Source organism: Leiobunum rupestre, chromosome 6, assembly GCF_980474605.1.
Source record: "Leiobunum rupestre chromosome 6, qqLeiRupe1.1.hap1, whole genome shotgun sequence".
Classification (NCBI taxonomy): domain Eukaryota; kingdom Metazoa; phylum Arthropoda; class Arachnida; order Opiliones; family Sclerosomatidae; genus Leiobunum; species Leiobunum rupestre.
Window position 1 is genome coordinate 59153966 of NC_143389.1, and position 27651 is coordinate 59181616.

A 27651-nucleotide genomic window follows, 5' to 3' on the forward strand; every position below is an offset into this window, starting at 1 on the left:
CAGATGATGCCTATAAAGCTTGTTAGAATTTCGCCGTCTGTGCATTCTTCGCAGACGCGGTAATAGCGACGATTTCGCTTAACGTTGCATCTCTCGCCGTCAAAGAAAGTAGCTGATTTCTGCTCTCGATTGTTATAAAAGGTGGAGCGCTTCGTCTGAATGGCCTTTCCTCTTCGACCACTAGCTATTACGTAGCGCGTCTTCGATAGGTAAGTCTCCTCATCTATGATATTTTTTCTCCATTCTCGCTTGGAGGGCCCGTTTATGCCACATAATACTCTCGAGTGCCGCTGATTTTGCAATAAGCCTGAACGGTACCTGATACTCGTATTTAATACTAGTGTCATTCTAACCTTTAATTGTTCACGGTGCGTCGCGCTATTGGACAGCTGAAGCGAGGTTTTTCCAACGCGTTTTACTTAAATCACTCTTGCAATTTCATAGCGTTTTATTTCCGGATTTAGGTAGGCATTTAACCGAAGGTATGCTTACTGTCATGTTACGCCAGAAATTGAGAAAGGTAAATAGGTAATGACAATACGTACGCAAAACTCATAAATTACGCAATACGAATGATTTTATTAATGATATCACATTAAAAACTCAATTTTAAAATTAAGCATCTCAAAAAATTAAATTTCACAAAAAAATATTTAAATCCATAATATAAATATTTAATTTTTACTTGAAAATATATATAACATTAAACACTATATCGCTACCTTAACTTCAAAAGTACTAGTCATCTCAAATAAAATTTTACTAAAAATTATTTAAATTTCTAATATAAATATTTAAATTGTTTTTTTTTTAATAATGTACTATTTGAAAATTTAGATATTACGAGTTTTAAAATGCTCTTAAATTCCAAAACAACAATAGACAATGAATAGCGACTTAAATTATTAATGTAATTACGTGGCCAATTTGAAATTTAAATAAAAATGTACCGCGTTGACATTTATTGTACGGTAAATTTAGCGGTTTTCCTTCGATCATACCTTCTTGCTTTCCGTTTTATTCGCTCAATTTTCTTTTTTTAATACCTTGAGTTAATGGAAGCGTTTAACTAGGGTACTCCAGAATCCAGAGATTTGGCCTAATTACGCAAAATGGGTCGCTTTACTTTCTCTCTCCTCTGATAATAGTACTACTTTAATACATCTCTTGATAGAGACCCAAATGAATGAGCAAAAAACCAACACAGGTACGGAAATAAAGCCCCCCTCCCGAGATTTAGGAGAAAGATCAGAAATTCTACAAATGTTTTTTTAAGACGCGCAATCCCCGTCATCACTCTTATTTTAAGTAGCGTCAAGAATCACAAAATCCCGCGCTAAACGCTGTGAAACTTGAGAGCGTTTTCAACAATAATGGGCCGCCGAAATGCAAAGAACTTCTCATTCTAACGTGCGCTTTTCTAGGCGTTTAAAGTTTTTGAAATAACGCCTCGAACATAGAGGCTTGCGCCGCCGCTAAACGCCGCCGCCGCCGATAATTTTGAACGCGCAATCGCGCCGCCGCCGCCGATTGTTCGGAAATAGGCGCACGCCGCCGCCGAAACAAAGAACGGCGCGCCACCGTTTCTTTTTTACTTTATACACTTTTTTTTTGGTATATTAAGCTTGGTTTTCATTTACGCGAAAATAACGACATTTGAACACGACGTCGGACGTCAAATTTTGGTTTTCGGATTTCGGTCGACGCAGAGTAATAGCATTTTCACTTAGCGTCAATAGATTCCAGCATTGCTATCTTGGCTATAGAGAGAATCACTAATATAACCAAGGATTATCCACATTTTAATTCCCTTTAAATTTAAATGTTGCTTGGTTTATCGTTATGTTCCCCCACCCTCCTTTACCTTCTTCCACGGTTGACCCTAGTTTTCCGTTAGTTCCTAACTCCGCCGCCAGAGCGCACATTTAACAATCGCCCGAAGCAAATATTCGGAAACGGGGCGTCCCTGTGCGAAGTACATTAATTAGTCCATGGAAGGACTAGTACGAGTTGGTATTGCCCTTGCCCTTCTGGTCGCGTGTTTTTTAAACTGTCGCTACAAGAAATAGCTCTAAAATTTATACAAACGCCGGCGTACTCCGCCGCCGGTCATTTTGGCCACGCCAAAGACGTCGCCGCCGTAGGCCTAAACGCCGGCGTAAGCCGCCGCCGCCGGTATATTTTGGGTCAAACGCCGCCGCCGACCCATATCAAATCGGCGCTGGCCTCCACTGATCTACTCAAACAGAATTGCGTTAAGACGCGTGGCGCTTAATCCCACAACAGTAAAGAGTTTATGGACAGTGGACATTCGACACATGAGCAGTGGCGTAGCGTGGGCCATAGTCGCCCGGGGCGGAATCATAATTCCAAGGAGGATACGAAGAGAGGTGAAGTAGAAGGGATGAACGTGCCAAAATCATCCGTGTAAAAAGGGGCAATTTTGATGCCCTCCTAATGGTAGCGCCCGGGGCTGTTCGCCCCTCCGCTCTCCCCCCTCGCTACGCCACTGCCCATGAGGTTTGTTAAGCGAATGAAAGTAGTCGTCGATAATTCATTTCAATACAAGTACGAGTTGGTGACGGTGTTAACAATCTCGTTTCCTTTAGCTTGGCTTTCAGGAAGAAGTATTTTGTTTTCTTTTAGGGAGTTTTAACCCCCTGAAGTTAAGCTTTCTTCATAATAGAGGTTAAGCACCCTAAGCTATCAACACAAACGTCGAAGCTTATCTACGGTGCTTTGCCATTGATGTCGTAATATTATGACGTTCCCGTTAAAACTGCCACTGGGCTTTGCTTAACCTCTCTTATATTACGTGATGGTGAAAAAGACGAGAAGAATTTCGCTTTATAGTTTTCCCCTGAGCACACTTTCTTAATCATTCGTCATTTATTCGTAGCAGTTGTAGCCGTGGTTGCTAATAGTATAGAGTGGAATGTCTAAAATATAACTTTTAATCAATACTTTTCTTAAACCTTAAGCTGCGTTCAGACTATGTGAAAATATTACGTTTGCGTCGATCGTGTCGGTTCTTTCGATTTCTTACACCGTTCAGACTTCTCAACAGAGACTTTAAATTTTCGCGCGTGTCGTTTACATTTTTTCATTTCGTTCCGCTCAAAAAGTTCATAGCAGGCATATAGCCTTATGCTTCATCAGCGCTGACTCTAGGTAGTGGCGACCTTTAGAACCATCGAAATACTATAACCAATCAGAGGTGGATAAAAATTATTTCAATTTTTCCGCCGTTATTACCGAGCTCTGATTGGATGAACAATCACTTTTTATGTTAATCTCCGTGCAAGGTTGGTTCCTTTCTGAACAGTGAAATGAACGAACCGACGCGACCAACATAACCGAAACGACACGACCGATACTAACGTAATATTTTCACATAGTCTGAACGCTGCTTAACGTAAAGTGAGTTGTACCAGAAGAATATATAAAAAATATTATTATTATATGAACGAATTTTTTAACACAAAAGAGCAGCTTGAGCCTGTTTCGAGCCAATAACATTATCTGTATAGGTGTATAATAATATTCAGGAATCCATACCTCTACTTGGAATGCTTATCCTGCCGTACCGCGTATGGTAAGATCACTCTGACGGCTTTGGCCCCGCCTTCGAGAGAAAAAATCCCCCCTGCGCGCGCTCCCCTCTCACGTTGTTGTTTGTTAAGTGGACTTAGTGACATCAAATAAACAGTCAGCCACATCGAGACGAAAATCTGCCGCGATGAGCATTCCAAGTAGAGGTATGGATTCCTGAGGGATATTATTGACTTCAGGTGATACCAAAGGTAAGTAATGATTAAAGGCCCAAATCTCTACTCGTTCTAGTTTCTATGGTTATTAGTACAGCGAAGAATATATTTATTTATACTTAGGGATGACTATGTTTGACAATTTTTAGCGTGGCTCCCAATCTCCCTCATCAATCAAATCAGCCCGGTATCATATTCCCAATAACTGACGCCATTGAAGCACACGCCGGTGACGTCATAAGTATAAATTAATAGATTCTGGGTGCAACATTATTATGGGCGTGTCGAACTTGTTCCGCACGCCAATTCATTTGGGTCTTTTCCAAAAGTCACACAGGCGACGCGGAGGACCTTTTTGTCGCGTTTATGACTATTTTTGTTGCCCTTTTTTTCACTCAGCCAACTGCCACTTCTCTTCCCGCTTTTGTTTCCCGGCTGATGGCAGATATTTTGGGGTATTATTTTTATGCCTTGGTGGGTTAACCGAATTTAAATAGCAGAAGGCCCCTCAGACCTAACTTATCTCAGTATCTACTTTCTTAAGTTAGAACAATGAGTAAAAACAACGATATTTAAAAGTGCACAAAAGCCGGGAGTAGTGGCTCACTCCTGTAATCCCAGGCGTCCGGGAGTCAGAGTTTGTGGATGTCCGTGTGAGGACGACCACCAATCCCCTAACGGGTGGTCGGAATACTTCCGCCAAGGGTGTCCCCACCCCTGTCCCCTCGTATCCCCCCGTTGGCGTGGCCGTTACACATATCTCGCCCTGATTACTCAGATATTGTGTGTGTGCTGGTGTCTAAGGCCTGGGGTCGACACCGATGTGTGTGTATCTCCAAAAAAAAAAAGTGCACAAAAATTTGTTTATTGGAAGAATAAATTTTTGCGCACTTTTAAATATCGTTGTTTTTACTCATTGTTCTAACTTATAACTTGTGCAAGTCGCTAAATAATATTAAATATCTACTTTCTTTCATCTAATTTACATCAAATAGAGCGAATCGCATCAGTCTGTAAAGCCTTGGCGCGAATAAACAATGTATAGAAGAGGTATTGCTACTTGGCCCATTTACGAGACAAGTATTTGATTTTTCAAGAAAAAGTAGTTCGGGCCGAAAGCCGTCATATATAGAGTGTTGTCGTCTGTACGATTTTGAAAACTTGTAACGTCACAGCTGTAGTGTTAATCGTGGCCGCCATGACAGTTACCGTTTTTTATCAATAGGCAAATTACAATGGTGACGTCGCAGTGTTTCAGACGACAACACTCTATTGATTTTCTAATCATAACACTCAATCATAACTTTAGGCCCTCGTTGAGCCTCCTAATCTATATTTTCAAAAGAAGCCCCGCCTCTTTCTTTTTTTCCTTATTTAGTAACTTTTCTCGGGCCATCTACTTTGCCGGAATATTAAAAATTAACGGTAGAAATAAAATTACGCTAATTCAAGAACAAAACATGAGCTTTCCTACAGAATTAAATTCGTAATCAGTTTTAATGGCAGTAAAAGTAACAATAGTGGTAGAAGACTATAGCTCCGCCTCCTAAAAATATAGATTAGGAGTCGATCCAGTCAAATTCCCATTTCTCTGTTCTTAGTTCGTCTATGGGTTCTTGCTAATACTATTTCATTGCTAAAATAGGGTTTATACAGTGGCGTAAATACGCTAATGCAGCCAATGCGGTGCATTGGGGCCCACCCAAGGCCTAAGTCATCATGCGATTTTTTAAAGCCATTAATTCAGGTGGCCGGGTTACTTAGTCGACTCACGAAAGAACGCCGCATACATGTATATTTATATATTGGAAGCCAGTGACGTAAATAGGCCAACGCTCAAAAATTGACATTTCACGGGGGCCCATTTTCTTATCTCGCATTGGGGCCCAATTTTCCTAGCTACGCCACTGGGTTTATAAATAGGTAAATATCCCTACGCAGTTTGATTTTTACCTTTTAGTAATAGCAGAAGTAAATGAACCGAAGTCATCAGACTGCTATACTCCCCATGTTGGAGGCGTTTTCCTTATGAAGTTACATTTTGACCTCGAATTTGAAATTTTGCGCGCTCCTAGACCGAAAAAAAAAACGTTTTGGTTTTTATGAAACTATTTTTTATACCCACAATTCCCAATTGCAATTTATCGCGTCAAAAGACGGGGATGGAAATTGGCTTTTATTTGACACGATTTTCTCATCATTTTCATAAGGAAAACGCCTTCCTATTCTGAGCCGCTAATTATGTTTTTGTAAAGTGTAACAAAAGTGCTACACCCTACCACGGCCAACTTTGATCACGCTCTGTTCGTGCTATAGCGGCCAACCCATTCGTTGAAGTTTCTGTGTTAACCTACGAGCCAAAGATATATGTATGAGTTGGCCGCCCCTAGCGGAATATTTTGTTTATAATAGTTTTTTTATACAGACCCAAGGCGGGGAATTCAAACTTATTCATATTCAAATTATATTATTGTCATTTTTACGCAATTACCTCGGACAAAACTTGTAAATATTATAATTAACATGTATCATTACCTTTAATTGCAAAAGTTGCCGATATATATGTGATATTTTAAATTAAAGGTATAAGACGAGTTAATAACACCTGTTTTGCATTGAAGCCAATATTTTCCGAATTGCGGAAAATTTTCCGCAAATCGGGAAAAATAAAAAATTTAAACATAAATTACTTTTCAAGGGTTTTTAATGTTTTAAACTTTTTATCAATTTAAATTGACTAATATCAGTAAACATACTTCAAAACATTAATAGTGTTACATTTCAACCAGTTTAAACTAGTCTATAGGTTTAGTTTTACTTTTAGATTAGAAAAAATGAGGTGAAAATGCCGCTTTATTTAAATTTGCAAACAATATATTAGACAAATCATGGAATGAAAACGTTTTTAATATTTTTCGGAAAAATACGGAAAATTTTCCGGAAAAAAGGCCTCGGTAATTTTCCGGAAAATTTTCCGAGCGGGAAATTTTCCGACTTACAACACTAGTATCAATACTCTAAGACTTATCTGCTAAATATTCCAAAAAGGTAAATAAAGTGGTTACCTTTCATTTTAGGCCAATTTCCGTAAGCTTCTGTATTTCTAAAAGTAATTAGACCAAAAGAAAAATAGGCCTTGGTTCTAATTACATTAAATATTCGCTTTAGTGGCGTGTACTACGTAAGAAAAAAAGCTAGAAAATTTGGACTACACTTTCCGATACACTGAATACTCTTAGGGTAGCCAATAGTTTCCACCATGAATCCATACCTCTACTTGGAATGCTAATCGCGGCAAATTTTCGTATCGATGTTGCTGCAGGGCCGCCTTATCCATAAGGCAGACTAGGCAAAGTACCTAGGGCCTACGATTCGATATAATAGGGCCTATGAAGGTCTGAAAAGTCGGTAAATGAGAGATTTTTGCCTAAGGCCTACCCGAAAGGTTAAAACGGCCCTGTGTGGCTGACTAGGTGTTTTTTTTAGCCTGTTCTGGGTTTTTTGAGCAGGTTAAAAAGTGTAGCCATATGACGTCATTTTACTCCAATTCTGTCTTGACGAAAAAAACGAGTTGGGAGTAAGAAGGGAGTAGTTAAAGGTTATTTATTTGCCGTAGCAGCCGTAGTTCTGTTTTAAAATGGCGACCGGTGGTGCTGTCATCAAATTGTGACTCATTTTTCTCATTTATTTAATAATAATAATAATTAGCTAATCTAATACCCAAGGCACCACCTTAGGCCTAAGTCATCAAGCGACTTTTAAAGTCATTAAATAGCATTTAACAATTGAATTTTCGTTATTAAAAGCTTGCCACACGTGAAGATGTTCAAAACCCGTCATGTTTTCGTGAAACGAAATTTAAGCAGACGAATTTTCTAAATAAGCAAATGACAAAGCTGGATTACTCCCTCTACACCTCCTTTCGAGGAGAAGTAAAAAGTGTCACCTTAGAGCTCTGGAACAAGCGAACAAAATTTGGAACAGGGTAAATCTTATCCAGAGAACAAGCGAATAAAACGTTTTATGGTAAAAAGTTTACACTTTTTATCCTCGGACAGGCGAAAAAAACCACCTACTATGTTAACTTAATAAACAACAAACTCCATTTCATATTTATTGAGAGGAAGTCAAGGCTTACGGGATTTCCCGTAAAGGGTTTACTACTCTCCAATAAAAGCTTTTATTCTGATAGGAGAGTCTTTCGACGGAAACTGAAGTTTGCCAATCGTGTCGTCTACTACGGCGAAAATTGATTAAACAACCTTAATCCATCGAGATAAATAAATTGCTTTAGCTCAACTAGTAACGATTTGAGCTCCATTAGGCTATCGTTTTTTTCGGGGCTATTAGATAAATCGATGGACACAAATTAAAATAGTCCTCACCATAAATAATATAATAATACGATAATACGAGATAAGTTATCCATCTCCCTATCCTCCTATTGTTATTCAATGTTTTTATTTCAAAAGAAGTTTCGTATATGATTTAGAAATAAGTAAATTAGGGTAATCAAGATAAACAAATCTAATCAAGATAAAAAAAATCTAATCAAGATTAAAAAATTTAATCACGATTTAATCACTCTAATCAAGATTAGAAAATGTAATCACGATTTAATCGCTCTAATCACGATTTAAACGAGATTTAATTATTCTAATCGTGATCTAATCATTTTAATTAGATTTAATCATTTTAATCACAATTTAATCATTTTAATCACAATTTAATCATTTTAATCGGTCGAATCGAGATTTTATCGAGCGCGGTAAATACGAAATAATAATTCTAATAACATAAATTATTCTAATCAGCTCGTTCTAATCACGCACAATTATAATCATTCTGATTCTCGTTCTAATTTCTAATCGCGATTTATTCATACTAATTACGATTTAATCGTTTCAACCAGAATTTAATCACTGAAATCAGATTTAATCATTTAAATCCGATTTAAACACTCTAATAATTGATTAAACATGATTTAATCAACATAATCGTGATTAAATTGAATTTAATCAAAATAATCACGATTTAATCGGATTTAATCTTTCGAGGGGTGCGTCGTTAATCAAGGAAGTGACCTGCCCCTCGATCGTAATACACGCCATAAATTTTGAGCCGTGTACACATCCGCGGTTTGGCGGTAAATTGCCAAGTCGAACCTGACACCTGTAAAGGTAAAAGTTTAATTTTTGCGTCTCATATGCATACTTATTTCTTAAAATATATATTACGTACTTCTGTCCCCACGCTCTATGAACCCCTCCTAAAACCGAACAATTAGATCGATTTTAAAGATAGAATGCTCTAGAATGGGCCTTGGAACCGGCAATTTTCGATTAGAACCTTTTTAAACATTTTTGTAGGCAGCCTCTTATTGCTCCATCCACATTTTTATGACTAACACTAACCAAAGGTCAAGATCATTTTAACGCAGCTATCTGGAAATAAATCGCTCTTTGTGGAGGGGGGGGGGGAAACTCCTGGATCGCCATCTTTCGGAAACTAAAAAGTAAGATAGTTCGGAGTGGACGGCGCGGGTAGACAATTTTTTATCTCGCAGAAACTCGGCGGCCGGGTTTGGAAAAGGAATTGGAGAAATTTCAAATTGACGAGCCTAGCGCTTCGAGCCAAAGCCTATAGTTGAAAAAGAAAGCACGCCGGAAAAGTGGTGATAAATCGTCGGGCTTTTTCGAGCGTCCGTCTCGCGTCCTCGGGGGAAAAAACTTTTAAAGTTAGCGCGACCTTGATGACAATAATATCGCGTCTACCAGCGGGCCCAATCGCGCTCTAGCCTCTCCGTTTTCAGTACCATCCGTTTGAAACGTCACCTTGCGGCCTTGATGGAACGTTACGCGGCTTCGAAAGTCGGAAGGCTGCAGCTACTAGTTGGCAACTTCGCAGCTGGGATTGTATCGAGTTGAGCAGCCTTATTAGCGAGGTTCTGTCGATGTAGGCCTAGGCTTAACTCGCCACGCGGGATGACGAAGTATTGCGTGTTTCGGATCACGGATAACGGAGGAGTCGCGGTCGCTCTTGGAAGAAGCCGATCTCGTCACTTACTATTTGCTTTAATTCTTCAATTGCGTGGAAAAATATTAAGAAATTGGAGAAGTGTCTCTCCAGATCAAACTAGTCCGCGCGACTCGCGAAGTAATATTGGAAGACGGACTTTTATACTATCGCTGGGAGGGGGTTAACTGGCGCGTGGATTCTATGGAGACTTTTTAGATCAATTTTATTTACACTGCCGCAATGCGATATCTCTTCCTATCAAACGTTCAATTCGGCGCCGTCTGACCAAAATAAGAGTTTATTTTGAAAGGGCAAGTTTTTTTGACTCGAGATATTGGTCCTACGACAATGATCTCCATTCATGGTCGTGGGCCTCAACAACAGTGACGTTGTTGCTCGCGTCGATACTTTCAACCTCCATCGCGGAAGTGTTACAATAAAGCATATAGGCCTACTTTAAAAATAAATCATTCTTTACGTCTTGGGGAGTTTATACGACAATACTTCAACCTTTACATTGCGCGAGGTGGTTTCGCGAATAAAAGTATAAAGGTTTTGTTATTGCCTTCAAAAGACACCGGGCGGCTCTACTTTTGAAGTGAATGCAGCATTGTGAATTTTGTGATCAGTTCAGTTCAACTATAGTTCAATTTAAAATAACAGTTAAAATAAGAGTCAAATACAATAAAAATTGTAGTAAAATGGATTACCAAAAACAATAAAAATATAGTTTTTGTTTAGACAGAAATTTTAGGTTGTAAGTTTTAATTTTTAAACGTATTTACATAAATTGGAAGAGTTAGCTTTCCACTATAAAGACGATGAGGTTGAGTGAAAGCTACCGTAAGTGTATAATATTGTAACATAAGTGTGACACTTCCTATTCTTCACGTGCAAAAGTTTTACTGAGAGCTATTCACAAGACAGACTCCATTACGGGCTTCGTCGCCGTTTTGGGTCCGCTCGCTCTCGCGTCACACGTAGCCTTTGACAGCGCTTCGCTAGGGGGATATTTTCTTCTTGTGATGACGTCACTTCGTTACTAGCTCTCATTAAAATATTATTCAAAGTGACAAACTTATGATACAATATTATAGACTTATGAAGCTACCTATCTCTGAAATTTAGGGCCGCGAATTTCCCGCCAAACTGCCGTGTTGCGACTGAAATGAGTCTAGATGGCGCTGCGGAGCCACGCTCTTCCGAGATAGCGCCTCTAATTAGATAAACATTTATAAATCTGGACGTAGTAATTTATTTGTGCTACCGTAACCATGTAGGAAACTCAACAGTTCAAAATTATATTAAAATGCAACTATTAACATTTTATAGTTTTGATTTAATCCATGATAAGTTATGATTCATAACCTTCTAATAGGCGTAATTGCGTACCATGAAAGGTCTTAAGTTTCCTGCTCTACTAACTGACAAATGCTAATAGCCTAATACTATACGTATATAGTTTCAACGGCAAACAAGAGTGCGTAGAAATAGCTTTTAAGTCACGAATATTACGGACCATATCGATGAAAAATGTTACATTTTCACTGGCTATGGATTTCTAGTTATTTATAAGCTATTCGCGATCGAAAACTATCGCTACGCCCTCTTTGGTTCGCCATTGAAACCTAGATAGGTAGCGGCTAAAGCAGACGCTATTTTTTTTCCATATCGTTATTCGTAAATTTGACTTTGTAAATAAATGACACTTGCGTATTAATATAATTTTTGCAGCGTTTGCTTATATTTTTATGTTTATTTAAGAAAAAAAAAACTCGTTTCTATGCCTTTTTGATTTGTCTGTAGCAGATGCTATATCATAGGTGCAACCTTGTAGAAAAGCTAGCGCCGTTACGCCACTTGGACTCGTTTCGGTCGCGAATATTCAAGCATATAACATTATACCTAGTTCTTTCCTAGCTTTCTGAAACCAAATTCTACCCCCGGAAACGTACTTCTTTTCGAACACCTTTGGGACACGGATGGTGTAATCCCAGACTTTTTCCGCTAGGATTTCCAAAGAGCTCGCCGTTCTCTAAGCAGACGATGAGTTAGAGTGGAAATAAATAGTCCGTTACAGGCTGAGAAATAAGGATTTTTTTTTAAACTGGACCTGTGGCCAGTAGAGCCAAGGTAGTTCAATTAAAAAACTGGCCACTGGCCACTTACCATTTTAACCTTCAAAAATCAGGCTTTCATAATTTATTTTAAAATTATCTATTCTTGACAATAATATGCGATAGGGCATAGGCTTAGAAGTTAGTAGGTTAGTTATTATGGGTATTTCAAAATTTTGGAGTGTTAAATAAACCATTTTAGGGATTAATATAGTATTTTTTTAATGAACTAAAATCTTGAAGGGAAAAAAACTTCGAATTAATTAAGTGGTCACCAGGACTAACACCCCAAGCAATTAATTTTTAAACTGGCGATTGGCCTGTGATAGTGCCTTATTTCTCACACTGGTCCGTTAGGACAAAGAAAATATAACTACGAACCCTAGATTCGAAATCACGGCGTTTCTCGATAGCGCGTTTTCTCGTGAGGCTTTTACTGAGTTCGCGCCGGAAGTCGGAAAAATCGGGCTCCATAGCAGGGTGAGAAATAAGGAATTTCAATATAGAACCCAAGATTATATTACTCACCTTTAGTTTTCTTTCGTTTAGAAACATTTTTAGGGCTATAGGCATGATCCATTATTGTTTTAAAACAATATAACGCAAAAATATCTGACATAGCTTGAAAACCGCAAGTCAAAAACCTCCTCAAAAACCACGGTGCAATTTTCACTAAAACTTTACGTTTTTTCCGACTTCCGACGGGAACTCAATAAGAGGCTGCGTTTACATGCAAGTAGCTTGATTTCGAATCTAGGGTACGTAGTTATATTATCTTTGGTTAAGAGAACGGCTAGTTTTGGGACACTCCTAGTGAGAAAATCTGAACCTAGACATTTGTAGCCTACAAATCACCGGCTCCAATTATTAGAATATCGAATTTATCGCGAGAGTGATTATGGTTTTCGTAAATATGCCATTTATGGCGAGCTCTAATTAAATATTTCGAAATTTGCCGTTTGACGCGAAAGAGTGAAAACCTACTTCCCCTTTGACGACTGGTATAGGAGGATTTCGCGTCAATGCAGTGCTACCAGATATTAAATTATATAATCCCACTCAAAGTCCAGCTCGCTTTGTTTCCAGACGACTAAATTTTTTTCCCTAATGTAGTCAAAAAGCGGGGATTGACGTCACCAGAAAGCGTAGAAAAATAATATTAATAATTTCTGCAAAGTAGCGCGAGTAAAGATGAAAACTGCCATAATTTGGTCATGCCCCTCTTTAAGTGAACGGGGAGACGGTTTGTGCCCTAAATAAAGATTGAGCCAATTAGGCTTAAATACTGATGTCGGCATTTTCTTAATTGAGAAAGATTTCGGTATCTCCAGAAGGAAGTGTGAAAAGTTAAACAAACTTCTCCCTATCCGTAACGTATCGCCGTTGCCTTCCGCGAGGCTCTGTGTTCGTCAGCGAGCTAAGGCTTGTGGAAGTCAGGATGGAGCCGTTACGGAGAGCCACTGGTCTTCTAGCCGAAGTGAGCCTTCTACCATATAAACAAACGTCAATCTCTTTTTCATTCTTCAGCCGCTACCCAAAGTAATCTCCTCGCGTTCCCGGAAGTTATCCCGGCCCCCGGAAGTCCACAAATGTCAAGTCCGCGTAGTAATTAAATTACAGACAGACGACGTTTTTTCCTCTAAAAAATTAGGCACATTTATTTGATTGAAATAATTTTTATTTCATTGATTTTAAAAATTTATTTATTAATAGATTTATTCTGAACGTGAGTGGCTGAAAATTGCCTTCCCCCTATCTTATTTTGTGAAGATTCACTTTTCCTACGTCATAACGTCGTCTGCTCTTAAGCGTAGGAGAGCAGACGCCGGAACTATGACGTAGCGTAAGTGAGTATTCACAAGATAGAGGGAAGGGAATTTGAACCCATTGACTTTCGAAATAAAATCTGTTATGATATTTTTAACAAGCTTTTCGTCATTTCTATAAGTACTCCATATTCAAATATATCATATTTTTCAGTAAATTTATTTTTTCTAAAAATACTTTATTGCTATCAGCAAACTATGTTTGAGATTCGTCATTTTTTTAATCAACTTAACTTAATCAATAGAAAATAACCCCTTTTTTAATAAAAACGAATGCGTATGGTATGATGAACAGTAAAAACCGATTGTACACAACTTAATCGATTCACTCGTAAAAATTCACTATCAATATACGATTGCCAATACAGATAGAAGGGTACATCAACATATTTCTAAGGAACCACGGTCAAGACTAAACAAACCGAAGCAATAAAAGCGATTGAAACAAAATACCCCCAAAAATTAAGAATTTAAAAAAACGAGATTAATTGTTCGAGTCCGATTGGACTTCTAAGAATACGCACCTTCCGAATGCTATCTAACATGGCGCAGAGGGATTCGTGGTTAGATAAGGTTTGAAGTCGGGATGCGATATTAATCCCCCCGCGATTCGTTTTCGGGGGATATATAAGCCCGCGTTCCAATCACGAGCGCTAGAGATTCCACTCTCATCTATAGTTGGCTTATCGCCTTCTCTTTACTCACGAATCTCGGGACAAAATATTTTTCTGTATTGTAACTCGCGCAGTGACTAATTGCGAAATAAATCTTCCGAATAGCGAAAAAGTTTCCTTTTATTTTAAGGGCTTCTTTTAATCGCCTTTCCAAACGAACTTTCTTTCGCGGTTTCAGAATGATCTCCGTCTAGTCTTGTAACTGTCGAAACATTGAATTTTAAACGAGATCAGAAGAATCACTTGGGAAAAACAACAATCATGTCTTCCTCGTATCTTCCAGCGACGGTCGAACGTAAGTTTTATTTTTATTTTTACTATTTATTACCTTAAATTTGAAAATTATTAAAGTGGGTATTCGATATTTTAGCAAAATTAAACGTTTTGGAAAAATGTTTACCTTAAAATCACCCGTAGCTTCTGTTTTAAACCGTATGCTAGAAATGTGAAATAGGCTGATAAATATGTTCGTACTCCGTTTAAGGGAATAATTTTTACTGGTTGAGTTACGACAAAAGGGTTTAGTGGAGAAATAATATTTTGGTATTGGAACCATTTCGGCTCAGGGTCGGACAGGCCCCTAGGGTGAAGGGCGTCCTAGATTCGAGATGTTTGTTTAAAGTTCCCGGTCCACTTCGCTTTTAAGTACCCAGTTCTACTCGGGTTATAGGAACTTGCCATGTTACTAAATTTTTAAAAATATGATTATTCCACGCGAAGTCAATGTTTTTACTCGATAAGTGGAATTTCGTTTTTTAATGTAAAAACAACGTTGGTACATTGAGCCCAACTCGAGCGGTTCAAATTCTGTTTGCGTTCGCCAATCAATAAACGAGAGATGTTTTGCAAGTTTTCTTTCCGTGAAAGTGACGACACTGTAAATGCTATATGTACTAGTGATATGTACAATCGACAAGCTATAAAATATTTACAAAATTAACGCTATTTAGTGTCTTTAAAAGTCTGTAAATTTAGGAGTCGAATTTATCGGCCATTAGATAATTTCCAAAATAAAGTGGAAATCAAATCTTAGTGAAATATGAAAATATTGAGTTTCGTTTTCGTGCTTTAAAACCACCCTTTTTTGATCTTCTGAGCGGCGCTCGTGAATTCACGACTCCGGGACGAACAAGGTCTTGTAATCTTATACGTAAGAGAGTGAAATTATTGTACGGTCACGTAGCCCACTTGTTTATACATCTTACAAAATAAAAATACATGATCACTATATCCTCTATATACGGATGATATCAAATCTTATCAGTTTTTATAAGCCAGTGTATATAGACAAGAAATAACTAAACTGTAACGCGTAATAACGAGTTGTTTGTATTGGTTATCGTAACTATATTTCGCCAATTGACTCGGATAACTTGGAAAATAGTTGTGAAAAAATCACTGACCCCTTAGTTACAAACCTGCTTCTGGTTTTATTATACCCTTTTCAGACGAGACTTCCAAAAGTTGATAAAGTTAACAGGTGTCTGGCAGCTAGGAGCCACAAACGCAGCACCCCACACAAGGAGAACGCAACCCGCCAAAAGTAGTGGATTTTCTCGCGTACATTTTTCATTGGTTAGACGCTTTAGCGCCTGCTGCCTTCGGAAGGGGGAAATTCGGAAATTGTCTTTCCCCTTTTCGTAAAACTTCCAGCGTAAGGCTCATCCAATGAAATTTGTACACAACACTGCGTTAGCGTGTTTAAAGGCCGACTACATAAATCTTCGGTTTACTGTCTTTCACTGGAAGTAGGCTTACTGCAATACACATGTGCCATGCAGTCAGCTTACTTCCAGTGAAAGACAGAGTAAACCGAATATTTATGTAGTCGGCCTTTAAAGGCAAGCTGCGTTCTCCTTGTGTTTCTTGCTCCTAGCTGGCAGTAGCTTAACCAGAAATTCGTTAAGGATAGGGGATCAGTCTATGTAAAATTTACATTATTTACTAAACATCCAGTACAGTCGATGCTACGACCAGGGGGGGGGGGGGATGGCGATGTTAACTCGAAAGTCACTCTCTGTCGACGCCACGTGGTTTTGAGGGAAAATATTATTTGATAAACATCCAGATACCTAATACCCGTTACAAAAATAAGGGATTCGTTGAATCCATCGTTAATACGTTGACTATACGAAACAGATGGTATGATCCCGATGGCTCCCGAAACGCTGTGGATCGTGATTGTGGGTTTCATCGTAGCCTTCTTCCTGGCGTTCGGCGTGGGCGCCAACGACGTGGCCAACTCCTTCGGAACGTCCGTCGGATCTAAAGTCTTAACTCTCAAACAAGCCTGCATCTTGGCTACCATCTTCGAAATCCTCGGCGCCGTTCTCTTAGGTACGCGTATACGACAAAGGACACCTCTCCGTACCCCCGGAGAAAAAATTAGTTCATTTATTTTAAGCCATTATTCCTCGGCTTGTAAAAAAAAACACCGGAGGTAATAATTCCTCTTTTCCGTCTTTGTGGCCAGGTTCCAAAGTATCGGATACGGTGCGGAGAGAAATTTTCGATGTCGATCTGTTTGTAGGATCCGAGAAGGAGCTGATGATGGGCAACTTGGCCGCTCTCGGAGGTAAGAAGTCGCCATCCGCTAGTTCCCAACCTCACTAATCTCTCTCTCTCTCTGATCCTGGTTATGATTAATGTGATTTAAAGGGAGCGCAGTCTGGAACATCTTAGCAACTTTCTTCGGAATGCCCATTTCGGGAACTCACAGCATCGTGGGCGCTGTTGTGGGCTTCGCCGTCGTTGCCAGAGGCTTCGGAGGGATCAAGTGGAAATCTCTCGGCAAAATCGGTATTTGGATCTTTACTTCTTCTTCTTTAACGTTACAATAACAACCGGTATTACCGCTCGACAGTAGCTAGCTTCTTGATTAATAATGTCGGAAATTCGTTCCGCCGCTTAGTGCCGAGTATCGTAGAACAGTGTTACCAATGTTTGAAAGTTGAAATTCCCATTGCTGGGTAGTAAATTTCCCACAAATTCCCACACCCTATTTTAGCCCCGCCCCCAACGAAAACTCAACGGAAAACATGCCATCATTTTCAAAAAGTTTAAAAAATTAACTTTTTAAAATGAAATTTTATTGAAATTAAAATGTTTAAACATTTTGGTTGTTAGGCCTATGCATTGATTGATTGTAGTATTAGGAGGCACCTCCTTTGTATTATTTATAAAAACCAAGATTCTCGAATATACACTGCTCTAGATAATTTCGGGCTTTCTTTTGATAGCCAAATTAAAAAAAACATAGGATAAATACCCGCAGACATGAAAATTCCCACAAAATCAACGTTTTTGAAAAAAATTACCTTTTTCCCACAGAGCCAAAATGGACCCCAAAAATTACCACAATATGGGAAATTTCCCACGATATGGCAACACTGCGTAGAATCGCGTCATGTGGGATATGTTTGGTTACAATGTGTTCTTGGTAAAACCATGAGTATATAAGATATCTCATCGGTCTATACTGCTAACGTAATTCGCGTCTAACACTTACCTCCGCAGGCTCCCTAAACTCCTAACTGTATACTTATTTCGTTAGAGTTTATTGTGCTCTTCTGATATAACTTAATCGACGTTAGGGTCTTTTGTAAGAGCAACGAAATCAGGAATACAGTTATCAGCGCAAATACGCGGCGGTTGAAAGCTTATCAGTTCGTACGCGGTTATTTTGGAAGTAGTTTAAAACGCAACAATGCAACACTTTGATAACGAATTGAATTTGTAATCAAGGTGTTGCTATTCATAAAAATACGGGGAATTGCGGCTTGTTGACTATATCGGGGATCAATCATAAAAGAGAAAATCTAGTCTGGAAGGAGTTTTAGGAAAGTAGGCTAATGACCAACGCTTTCCTTCGACAGAGTTGGCCATTTTAGTACTTGTTATAAAAGAATTTGAAAGCCATATAAATTAATTTTTTCTCTCCATTGGGTGACAGATAATGATTTTTTTTTCGCGAAATGTCTTTTTGAACTTACTAGACTTTTGCTGGCAGACAGAAAAATACTCCCCAAAAATTATAGAAGATTGTGATTTTGTAAGTCGGAACTAGGAAATATTAATTATTATCGTTTTCGCACGAATCTCTTATTGCCCAATAATGGATGATGTAGGTAAATTAATACGTGGGTTTTGCAACTCGGCTTTGAACTCGATTTTTGCAAATGGGAACATCAACAAAACCACGTTTTCACCAGCATATATTTTGAGTATAAAGGCTGGTTTTCAATAGAGCAAAACCACGACGCAATTTTTTTATTGCGCATGGTTTCCACTATCAAGCCTTACGCTTGGTTTCCACTATCAAGCCTTAAGCCCCATTTTCATGCTCGCTGGTAGCGGGTAAAAATCGACAAAATCCGCTTCAGCTATACACTTTTTCCACTTTCCGCGTCGATCTGTTTCAGACAGATATTTTAGCTTTATTTTCACGCTTGCGAGTGGCGGAAGCGAATTTTGACGATTTTTATCCGCTACCAGCGAGCATGAAAATGGGGCTTTACGCTTGGTTTCCACTATCAAGCCTTACGCTTGGTTTCCACTATCAAGCCTTACGCTTGGTTTCCACTATCAAGCCTTACGCTTGGTTTCCACTATCAAGCCTTACGCTTGGTTTCCACTATCAAGCCTTACGCTTGGTTTCCACTATCAAGCCTTACGCTTGGTTTCCACTATCAAGCCTTACGCTTGGTTTCCACTATTAGCATTTTTCTTTACGTTTGTACGTCACAGTTAAGTGATGCGCTATTACGCGCGCTAGTGGAAACTAAGCATTAGATCTAAGTGGGATCTTTGGCGTGGTCACTCAGCGTTATGGCGTTTTTACCCCATTGAAAACCACCAGCCATAGCCCATTTTTAGAGATGCAAATATTAATGGCAAAAAAGATGTTTCGCCATGGCTTCAAAGAAGCGTGTTCGCGTGGAAATGACTTCTTCAGCGGACAAAGTGAAAAATTTTCTTAATCACCTCACGTGGTCGCGCGTTTAAACTATAGAGTGACAAATCAAATATTACGTGTGTGTTGACGCTATCTTCTCAACATCGCTGTTCTTCTGGTTCGATAACGAGGAAATTAATATTATCTGAGGGATTAATACGGAATGGCAGTTTTGAGACTATTTCCTCGTAGATTATCCGAGGCTGTAGATACCATCTCAGCCGCAAAGTGCTAAAAAGAGGCAGACTCGAAAGCTAGCTAATCAGCAGCGTTTTAAATTCGATTACGTCCAAATTAATCCCCTGACTTTAGATTGTCTTTAATCCTCGGTTAAACCCGTGACCTCAAGATTACTAAGAAGTGTGTGGGAACTTAAATTTGAATTACTTCAATATTTAAAAAATAACCGTCGCAAGAATGTCATATTGTAGAGAAAGACGCGCGGGTAGTTCAAACGCTTGGCAATAATGGAAAATTAGCCACCCGATAAACGTCAGCCAAGTAGCGTAGAAGCTAAGACGTTCCCGTTAGCAACGTGGGGCGCTTAACCTCTATTATTTATCGGGATATGATATTGCGAGTAAGTCGGCGGATATGGCTTGTAGGTTGAAGGCCGACGCAACACAGTCGCGCACGTGTTAAGGTTCAAGTGGAGCTTCATCGCTGTTATTGAGCGAAGACCACTCGAGCAGCGCGGTTGATTAGCGGGGTACACTGATAGCGAGCTCTTCGCGACGATTTGCAAGATCATTTTTAATTAAAAAACCAAATCGAGACTTCTCACTCACTACGTTGAAGGGAAGATAATCGAGCCTTCTCCAACCTCCTTTTCTCGGTCGCTGCCACTTATAACTTCTCAATTATCTCTACATCCATTCAAAAGTGATCGATCAAGTGATTTTCTTAAATGGACGCGGAATGACGGTGTCGAGTTGATTTCGCAAGAAAAAGCGTTAAAAATGATTAAGAATAGTACGAAAATTTGTTTTTAGGGTGAACTGCTTACGATAAATAAATTCTTAAAATCTTCAACAACTTTAGCTATTTTGAGAATTTATTTAAACGGGGTTATATTATAAGAATTCTGTTTTTTAATTTACGTGCACGTGGATGCTTGTGTACTTTCTTTAAAAAAATATGACAATTCGTAGAATGACCAGAATGTATTAGATATTCAATATACTGAACATTCTTGTCTTAACTGACGTGCTTTTGTAACTACACTACCACCATCTCTAGATTCATTGCTGAACTACAATTTAGCAGACGATAGTTTCTAGACTAACGAGAGCGTTGTTAATTAATAGTTTAGCAACATATCTAGGAATATCCGAGGTCAAATAGTACCTTCCAAATCGAAAAATCGCGTGCTAATACACGCGTTACAACTCTCTTTTAACGGAACTTTAGCATAAGCTTCTGTTAGTGATCGACCAAAAATATTGAATTTTATACTAATAATAATGAGCTATGCTAATACCCAAGTCATCTAGCGACTTTTAATGCCTTAAACAGGTGGCCGAGTTACAATGCGTAGGAGGGTGGTGGCAATTCCTTTATGCCACGTGAGCCAACAGCTCCCTACACTAACTATTACCGTTAACCTCCACAAGTTTTTATCGAAAGGGGAAAACGATCTCGGGTTCTGAAGTTAATTTGACGATGATAAATTCGTGTTAGGCTATTTTATAAGGCTCCATATTTTAGCATAAACTTTATTTTCACTTCTATTTACTTTTAATTTACTTTACTTTTCTGTAAATTTGCTGAAGCCATCGTTACCTGTGTAGTTCTTTCACGGCGTCTCTTGAAATTATATCTAGTAGATAAGTCAAAATGGGTAATAAACTAATCGCGGTTTATTGTCCCTTTACAAAAATCTTTCTTTGTAATTATTCTTAATACTTTCGAAGGCATAATCGTAAAATATTTAAGAGATAAACGTGATTTCTGGTTTCAAATTGTCATAAGTTATAGTACACGTATCTAACGAAATTACTTAAAATAAAACTTCTTCCAACAAAGACGTAGGATACGAAACTTGGGTTGTAAAGTGTTGAATTGGAACAAAGTCTGACTTTTCGCAAGAGCTTACCACAAACAGCCCGACAACGATACCACTAAATGAATTCGTCGTTTTAAGCAAATTTGACAACTTAAATCCAAACATTTCAAAGTAATCATTGAGTAATATCTCGGAAATGAGTCCCGCAATCTGTCTTATGGAAAGTGAATCCATTTAATCTTATTATTCCGCTTTCATAGACTACTTATTAAGACACCGTATCGGATTTACCCCCGATTAGAAACTTATTAAATACACAGATCCAAATTTGGGACATAACGGGGAGACGCGGTCATTGCCCGTCGATGTCAATGATGTTGATAATTTTCTCTGCGACACGGCGCGTTGATTTTTTTCGGCGGCGGCGCAAAGGTGTAAAAGTTTCTCCCCCCTTTTCAAAATTTGGGGTAAAAAATTATAAAATGTTTTGAAGAAAAAAAAATGAAGTTACGTAGAAAATCTCAAAAAAAAATTGGTGGCGGGATCAAAATTTATCGGCGGCGGCGGATCGGCGGCGCTAGGCTCTAGTTTAACCTACAACCAGAACTACCTAATACCAAAAGTGACATAATAACAAAAAAGTGTGTCAATGTAATCGTTTTTCAAATGAATGTTCGGAGGGGTGGAGGGAGGGAGGGTATCCATTGGGGAGGGAATGAAGTTCAAAAATAGAAATTGTGTCCCCTGGCGGGAGCTACAGACTTGTACACTGGTTATCCCACGCATTTTAACCCGGCCACCTGTCTTAAGGGATTAAAGGTTGCTAGATGACTTGGGCCTAAGGTGGTGTGTTGGGTATTGGGGGATCTTAAAATTAATTTTGCACGACGTGAAAATACGCCGCCATGTTAGGGTATTAAAGCAAGTAAATAAGCCTGCTATACCTGTCAATTTAAATGTACTGTCACACACAAAAACGTAATTTTGATTTCGGTAAATTAGCCTAGCTGATAATTATTATTATTATTATTATTATTATTATCCGTAGCTTGCTGGTTGCTATAGTAAAGCGTTTAGGTCGACCATGACATAAGGATATCAATGGTGGTCACGTGATGCTAATCGCGGAACAGGCGCTAGCATAAATTCTTCGTGTCTTGTTCAACTTGTTAAAATGTTCCACGTGCTCTTTAATATTTTAGGGAGCACGCGCCAAATCGCTCGAGCCCATTTTCGCTAAAATATCCAGACGCGCGTGGAACAAAGTTTTTGCTAGAGTCTATTGTGTGGAGTTTGGTCTCTTGATTAGTGTAATAATGTCCTTTTAAAGACAGAGGGCTTGTCTAAGACGTATGCCTACGACCGAAATGAGGAGTGATAAATCCTGGGATGCTTCCCCCTTATCCCTTAAGGGACATATTATGAGCTTCCGCTATAGCCAACTAACCCCCCAAAACCATACAGATTTCTGAAATATCTTTTACTTTCTGTATCACGATAGTTGCATCTTGGTTCGTGTCACCGGTTCTCTCCGGCATCGTGACAGTCGCTCTGTTTCTGCTCATCCAAAAGGTTGTCCTGAAAAAGGAAAAACCGTTAGAACCGGGTTTAAAATGTCTGCCATTTTTCTACGGATTCACCATACTTGTAAACATATTCTCGGTGGTGCACGAAGGACCAGAGTGTAAGTACGACCTTCGATGTGAATTTCAAGGGCAAAGTACTTTTTTAATCCTATTTATTTTCCACTATAAACAGTTCTGAAATTCAACGAAATTCCATGGTGGGGTGTACTGATTCTCTCCATGGGTTTGGGCTTCATTGTCGGTTTGGTCGTTTGGTTTATCGTTGTACCGAAACAGAGACGCCAAATTCAAGGTAAACTATTTTCCACTATTTCCGTTAAATCGTGCTAAACGCGACTCGCACCTACTCGCAGCTGCACAGGGTACAAGGTTGCGACACTACTACACATTTCGTCGCAAATTCGTCCTCTTTCAAATGAGATTAATATGATAATTATGTTCAAAAAACCACAACGGGTTTGGTTGGAGATGGGGCTTATTAAATGCGTATTTAAAATAATAGTAAATAGCTGATTTTGAATATTTTCTATTGAAAAATCATATTCTGAACTTCGTCAGCGCATGTGCAAGAATTATTATGTGTTTTGGTGGTGCTAAATTTAACAGATTGATAATGTCGGATGTCTCGCGGAATAACCTAGTAAACGCCAATTTTCAATATTTCCAGTTTGTAGTAAATTAGAGAAAAATATAACACCTACTATAAAAAATTCAGTCCACAATAAAATTCGTCGATGAGACATACTAGTAACCACTTACATTTACCACTAGAAGTTATTTATATCAAAACAAAAAAACTTATCTCAATTTGAAAAAATGGCGTTTATTAAGTTTTGCCATGGGACAGCTTATATTATTCGAATGCGTTCTTAACCCGTTACATTTTTATTGGAAGGAAAAAATTAATACATTTCGCTTGCTCTGGGATTTCGGAGTAGGGTAAGAAGAGTACACAATGACGTCATTTTACTCCGATTCAGTGGTGGAGAATAGTTCGAGTCGGGGTAAAAACGTTTTCTTGAATTGGCTGCCTGTGCCCAATTTAGTAGATAAATTCTGGATAAGCAGACGTTTTTATCAGTTTACTCTCTTCAATCCCACTTTTGAGGAAGTGTAATAATCTGACCTTGATGATTAGTTGACGGTATAGAGTAATTATCGCGAGCAGAACAACCAATAGTTTAATTTATCGTGAAAGGTGTACACCTTTTGTTCCAGAACCGAAGTATTAACAATAACATACGGGAAACCCGACACCAAAAATCGACCTCGCTGACCCCCGATTCTTGTCTCTTGACGATTAATATAAATGTGACATTTTTTTCTTCAGAATTGCTCCGAAGGGAGGGCGACAACATCACCTACTCCCCAAGTAAGTATACATTTGTGGCAAGTTTAAACGACCCCTTTTCTCGATTCTAACAACGCTTTTAATCCATTAGCCACTGAAATCACAATGCCAGAAATGGTGGCCGAAAATAAAGAAAATGGCAAAATTGGCGAAAATATCCAAGTAAGTGTTGAAATTATACAGTTTACGCCCACGCTAGACAACACGTAGGGTAAAGGTCAAGGGCGTATTAACCATTAGGCAGAGTAGACACGTGCCTAGGGCGCCATTTTTTAGGGGCGCCAAAACTCTGATGTTCAAGTGCTTGGCTTGCCCTTACTCAGCTGACCAGCCCGTTAGACAATGCCCAGGGGAGGAAAATTTTTCTGTGCCGAAAGGCGCTGAAAGGGTTAATCCGCCCCTGGTTAAGGTTAATTTAGCGTAAACAAACTGCTCACAAAAGCACGTGTTTTCTAGCGCTAATTTAGCCTTCGAATACGTCAAACTGACACTTGATTCCTTTCGATATAGAACGGAGACGCGGTTGATCACGAAAAACAACAGCCCACAGAAGAGACCAAGACGAACCAACTGAACGGCGACGTCCCAAAAGCTAACGGTAAGAAAACCAACCGTTCGATGAGTCCTGGCACAAACTATTCGCTGAATAAAATTCTCGAAACGTTCTAACGCAAACTATTTGCTCATGGGAACCAGTTCTCGGACCTTTCAGAACTGTTCAAGCAGTACCCGCTCGAGAGCAGGTACCATCAAGAATCCAAGGCTGAGCTCTCTTAAATTCGTCTGCAATAGTTTTTTAGACTAGTCAATACTTGCTTTTAAGATGGAATTTCAGACTATTGGTACAACAACTTCTGAACTGTCCGGGACGTTTTGGTGTCGTCATAGCTCAGTCCGAATCAGTTCTTTGAACGGTTCCGGACCGGCGAATAGTTTTCTCCTATTGAAAGACTCAAATTAAATCTTGTCTTCTCACAAACGCGCAGGATTCGAACCCAAGGAACCTCTAGTCAGTACTTGCACAGTCAACCAGGGAGGAGGAAACGTCACCATCGTCAAGGTGCAAAGACCGCCGACTCCCAATCCGGACGACAAGAAGGACCAGGATGACAAACCGGAAGTGGCCAAAATCTTCTCTTTCCTACAAATCCTAACGGCCATTTTTGGTTCCTTCGCGCACGGTGGCAATGACGTCAGGTACGTTACTTCTTTTGAAACGTCTTTTATTCTAAACGAACTTTTGTTTTAATAAATTGGTTCTGTTTAAATATTATATAGCAACGCTATCGGTCCTCTGATAGCTTTGTGGATGATCTTCAGCACGGGTGACGCTCTGCAACCGGGAACGACGCCCATGTACCTGCTCATCTTTGGCGGTTTGGGCATAAGCGTCGGTCTGTGGGTATGGGGACGAAAGGTCATGAGGACAATGGGTGAGGACCTGACCAAAATTACTCCATCTTCGTAAGTGTCACGCTGAAGTTTGTCCCGAGTTATTAAAATAGTTAAAATACGTCTTTTAATTTCGATTGGCAGGGGTTTTACGATAGAAGTCGGTGCCGCTTTCACAGTCTTAGTGGCATCGAAGATTGGTCTTCCGGTTAGCACGACCCACTGCAAGGTCGGTTCCATCGTCTTCGTTGGTTGGATACGTTCTAAAGCCGGCGTCGACTGGAGTCTCTTCAGGAACATCGCCATGGCTTGGGTGCTGACGCTTCCAGTGACTGGAGCCCTTTCGGCCGCCTTGATGGCTATCATGTTCGCTTGCTACTACGGAACGTAGCGACTAGTCACGCTTTTTGTAAATTTCAATTAATAATCGACCTCGCATTTCCATCAAATCGCGATTTCAAACTATACCAAGACAAAACTTAAACTATATAGGTCTATTACGATTTTCGCTACGAAATTTGGATTAATATTTCTGCCAACGAAACGCCATCAGTTTGTTTCACGAAGGTATCCACTCAACTTCAACCGCTTATTTACATTTATATCTTCATATACATTTTCGGACTTTGATATACAAATCTATCAGTAGTTAAATTGGGGGGCTCAAAATCTAAATTTAAAGTTCCCGACTTTATTATAATTTATATTTTTCGAATGCTAAGGTGCCTTTTGCCAAATGTGATGTAGAATATTAATTCGGGTCAAAAGAATTCAACAAAATGCTGAACATATTAATTATAAATATTTAGAACACTGTACATAGGTAATATAACAGAGTGCTAGAATGCGAATGTATTTACAACATTCCTTGTTGAAGAATTGTGAAACGCGGCTTTGGCCATCATGCCATGATTTGAGCGCCGTTTCATCGTCTTTTAATTAAAAAGTTGTCAATAAAACTACGCGGAAAAATGTTTAATACTCGAGATTTTTTTTGTTTAAAACGAAAATGCTTTAGACGATGGCATAATATTTTTTAGTGTAAAATTTATTGGTTCGCGTTTTTGTAAATAAATTGTATGTATATTTTTAAACCGATTTGTGAATATTATTCTTTTATATGAATATGATCGTCCCCTTTCGCGAAAGTCAGTCGGTTAAAATTTTGTACCCCACATCTCGTAAAGACCAACTTCCCCTACGTCCAAACGTCGTTTTCGCTTACACTTGATAGAGTGGGAAAGAATTAAGAGACTTTCGGAATCGACTTTACATTTCTACTACCAGGTTTAAACTAAGAGCATGAATGTATTAATTTCAACTGTGGATATCAAACTGCATTACGTAGTCTAGCCTCAGTCGCTAGGATGGGAGGGGCTTAGTTATTATGACGTCGGTCAAGCGCCGCCACTCAAAAATTCTTTTGAAGGGCAACGTTTTGAAACTCGACTAGCTTTCAGTGCTGAGGTTTGGCGCGATATTTAAAAATTTAAAAAAAACACACATGCATTTCCGATAAATTCCCTTGTGATTATCAAGTGATTTTGCAAAGTACGGGTATTTTTCCAAGAATCACGTGTTTCACCCGATTGACTCGAGTGCGATTACGTAACACGCAGAAAGGCACGGCTCATCTTAGCCCCAGTTCGATATTCAAAAATTATCATTGTGTGGTTACCATACTCAAAACTCACTCTCAAGTCCAATCCGAGGCGTTCGTCATTTCAAGGAATCATGTACAGGCCCTGATTCCCTTATTCCGAATCGCGGGAATCTTAAATTTTTCCGGAATCAAAGAATCATGGAATCTTACAGGGTATCAAATTCGAATCATTGAATCATCCCAGGAATCTGGAACCATACCAGAATCGTGGAATCACCTCGGTAATCAAACTCTAGTGATGGAATCTGATGCAGACTTATGCCTACACGCGCACCCTACATTCTGTTGGAGGCAACGG

General features: G+C 39.1%; 1 protein-coding gene across 2 annotated transcripts; it reads left to right on the top strand.

The window, feature by feature from the left end:
* On the top strand, nucleotides 1–26782 carry NaPi-III (Na[+]-dependent inorganic phosphate cotransporter type III). 2 transcript variants are annotated; one of them, XM_090177387.1, is made up of 13 exons: nucleotides 1–209; nucleotides 14581–14697; nucleotides 16542–16739; nucleotides 16876–16977; nucleotides 17061–17201; nucleotides 22863–23045; nucleotides 23120–23239; nucleotides 24278–24319; nucleotides 24390–24460; nucleotides 24809–24896; nucleotides 25285–25495; nucleotides 25577–25762; nucleotides 25835–26782. In XM_090177387.1, exons 2-13 carry the CDS (start codon nucleotides 14664–14666, stop codon nucleotides 26079–26081), a joined length of 1623 nt encoding a protein of 540 aa, XP_090033513.1. In that variant the 5' UTR covers nucleotides 1–209; nucleotides 14581–14663; the 3' UTR covers nucleotides 26082–26782. The 2 variants fall into 2 exon arrangements, with proteins under 2 accessions (XP_090033513.1, XP_090033512.1); XM_090177386.1 differs by lacking the exon at nucleotides 1–209 and having other exon boundaries at nucleotides 14375–14697.
* The last annotated feature ends 869 nt before the right edge of the window (nucleotides 26783–27651 follow it).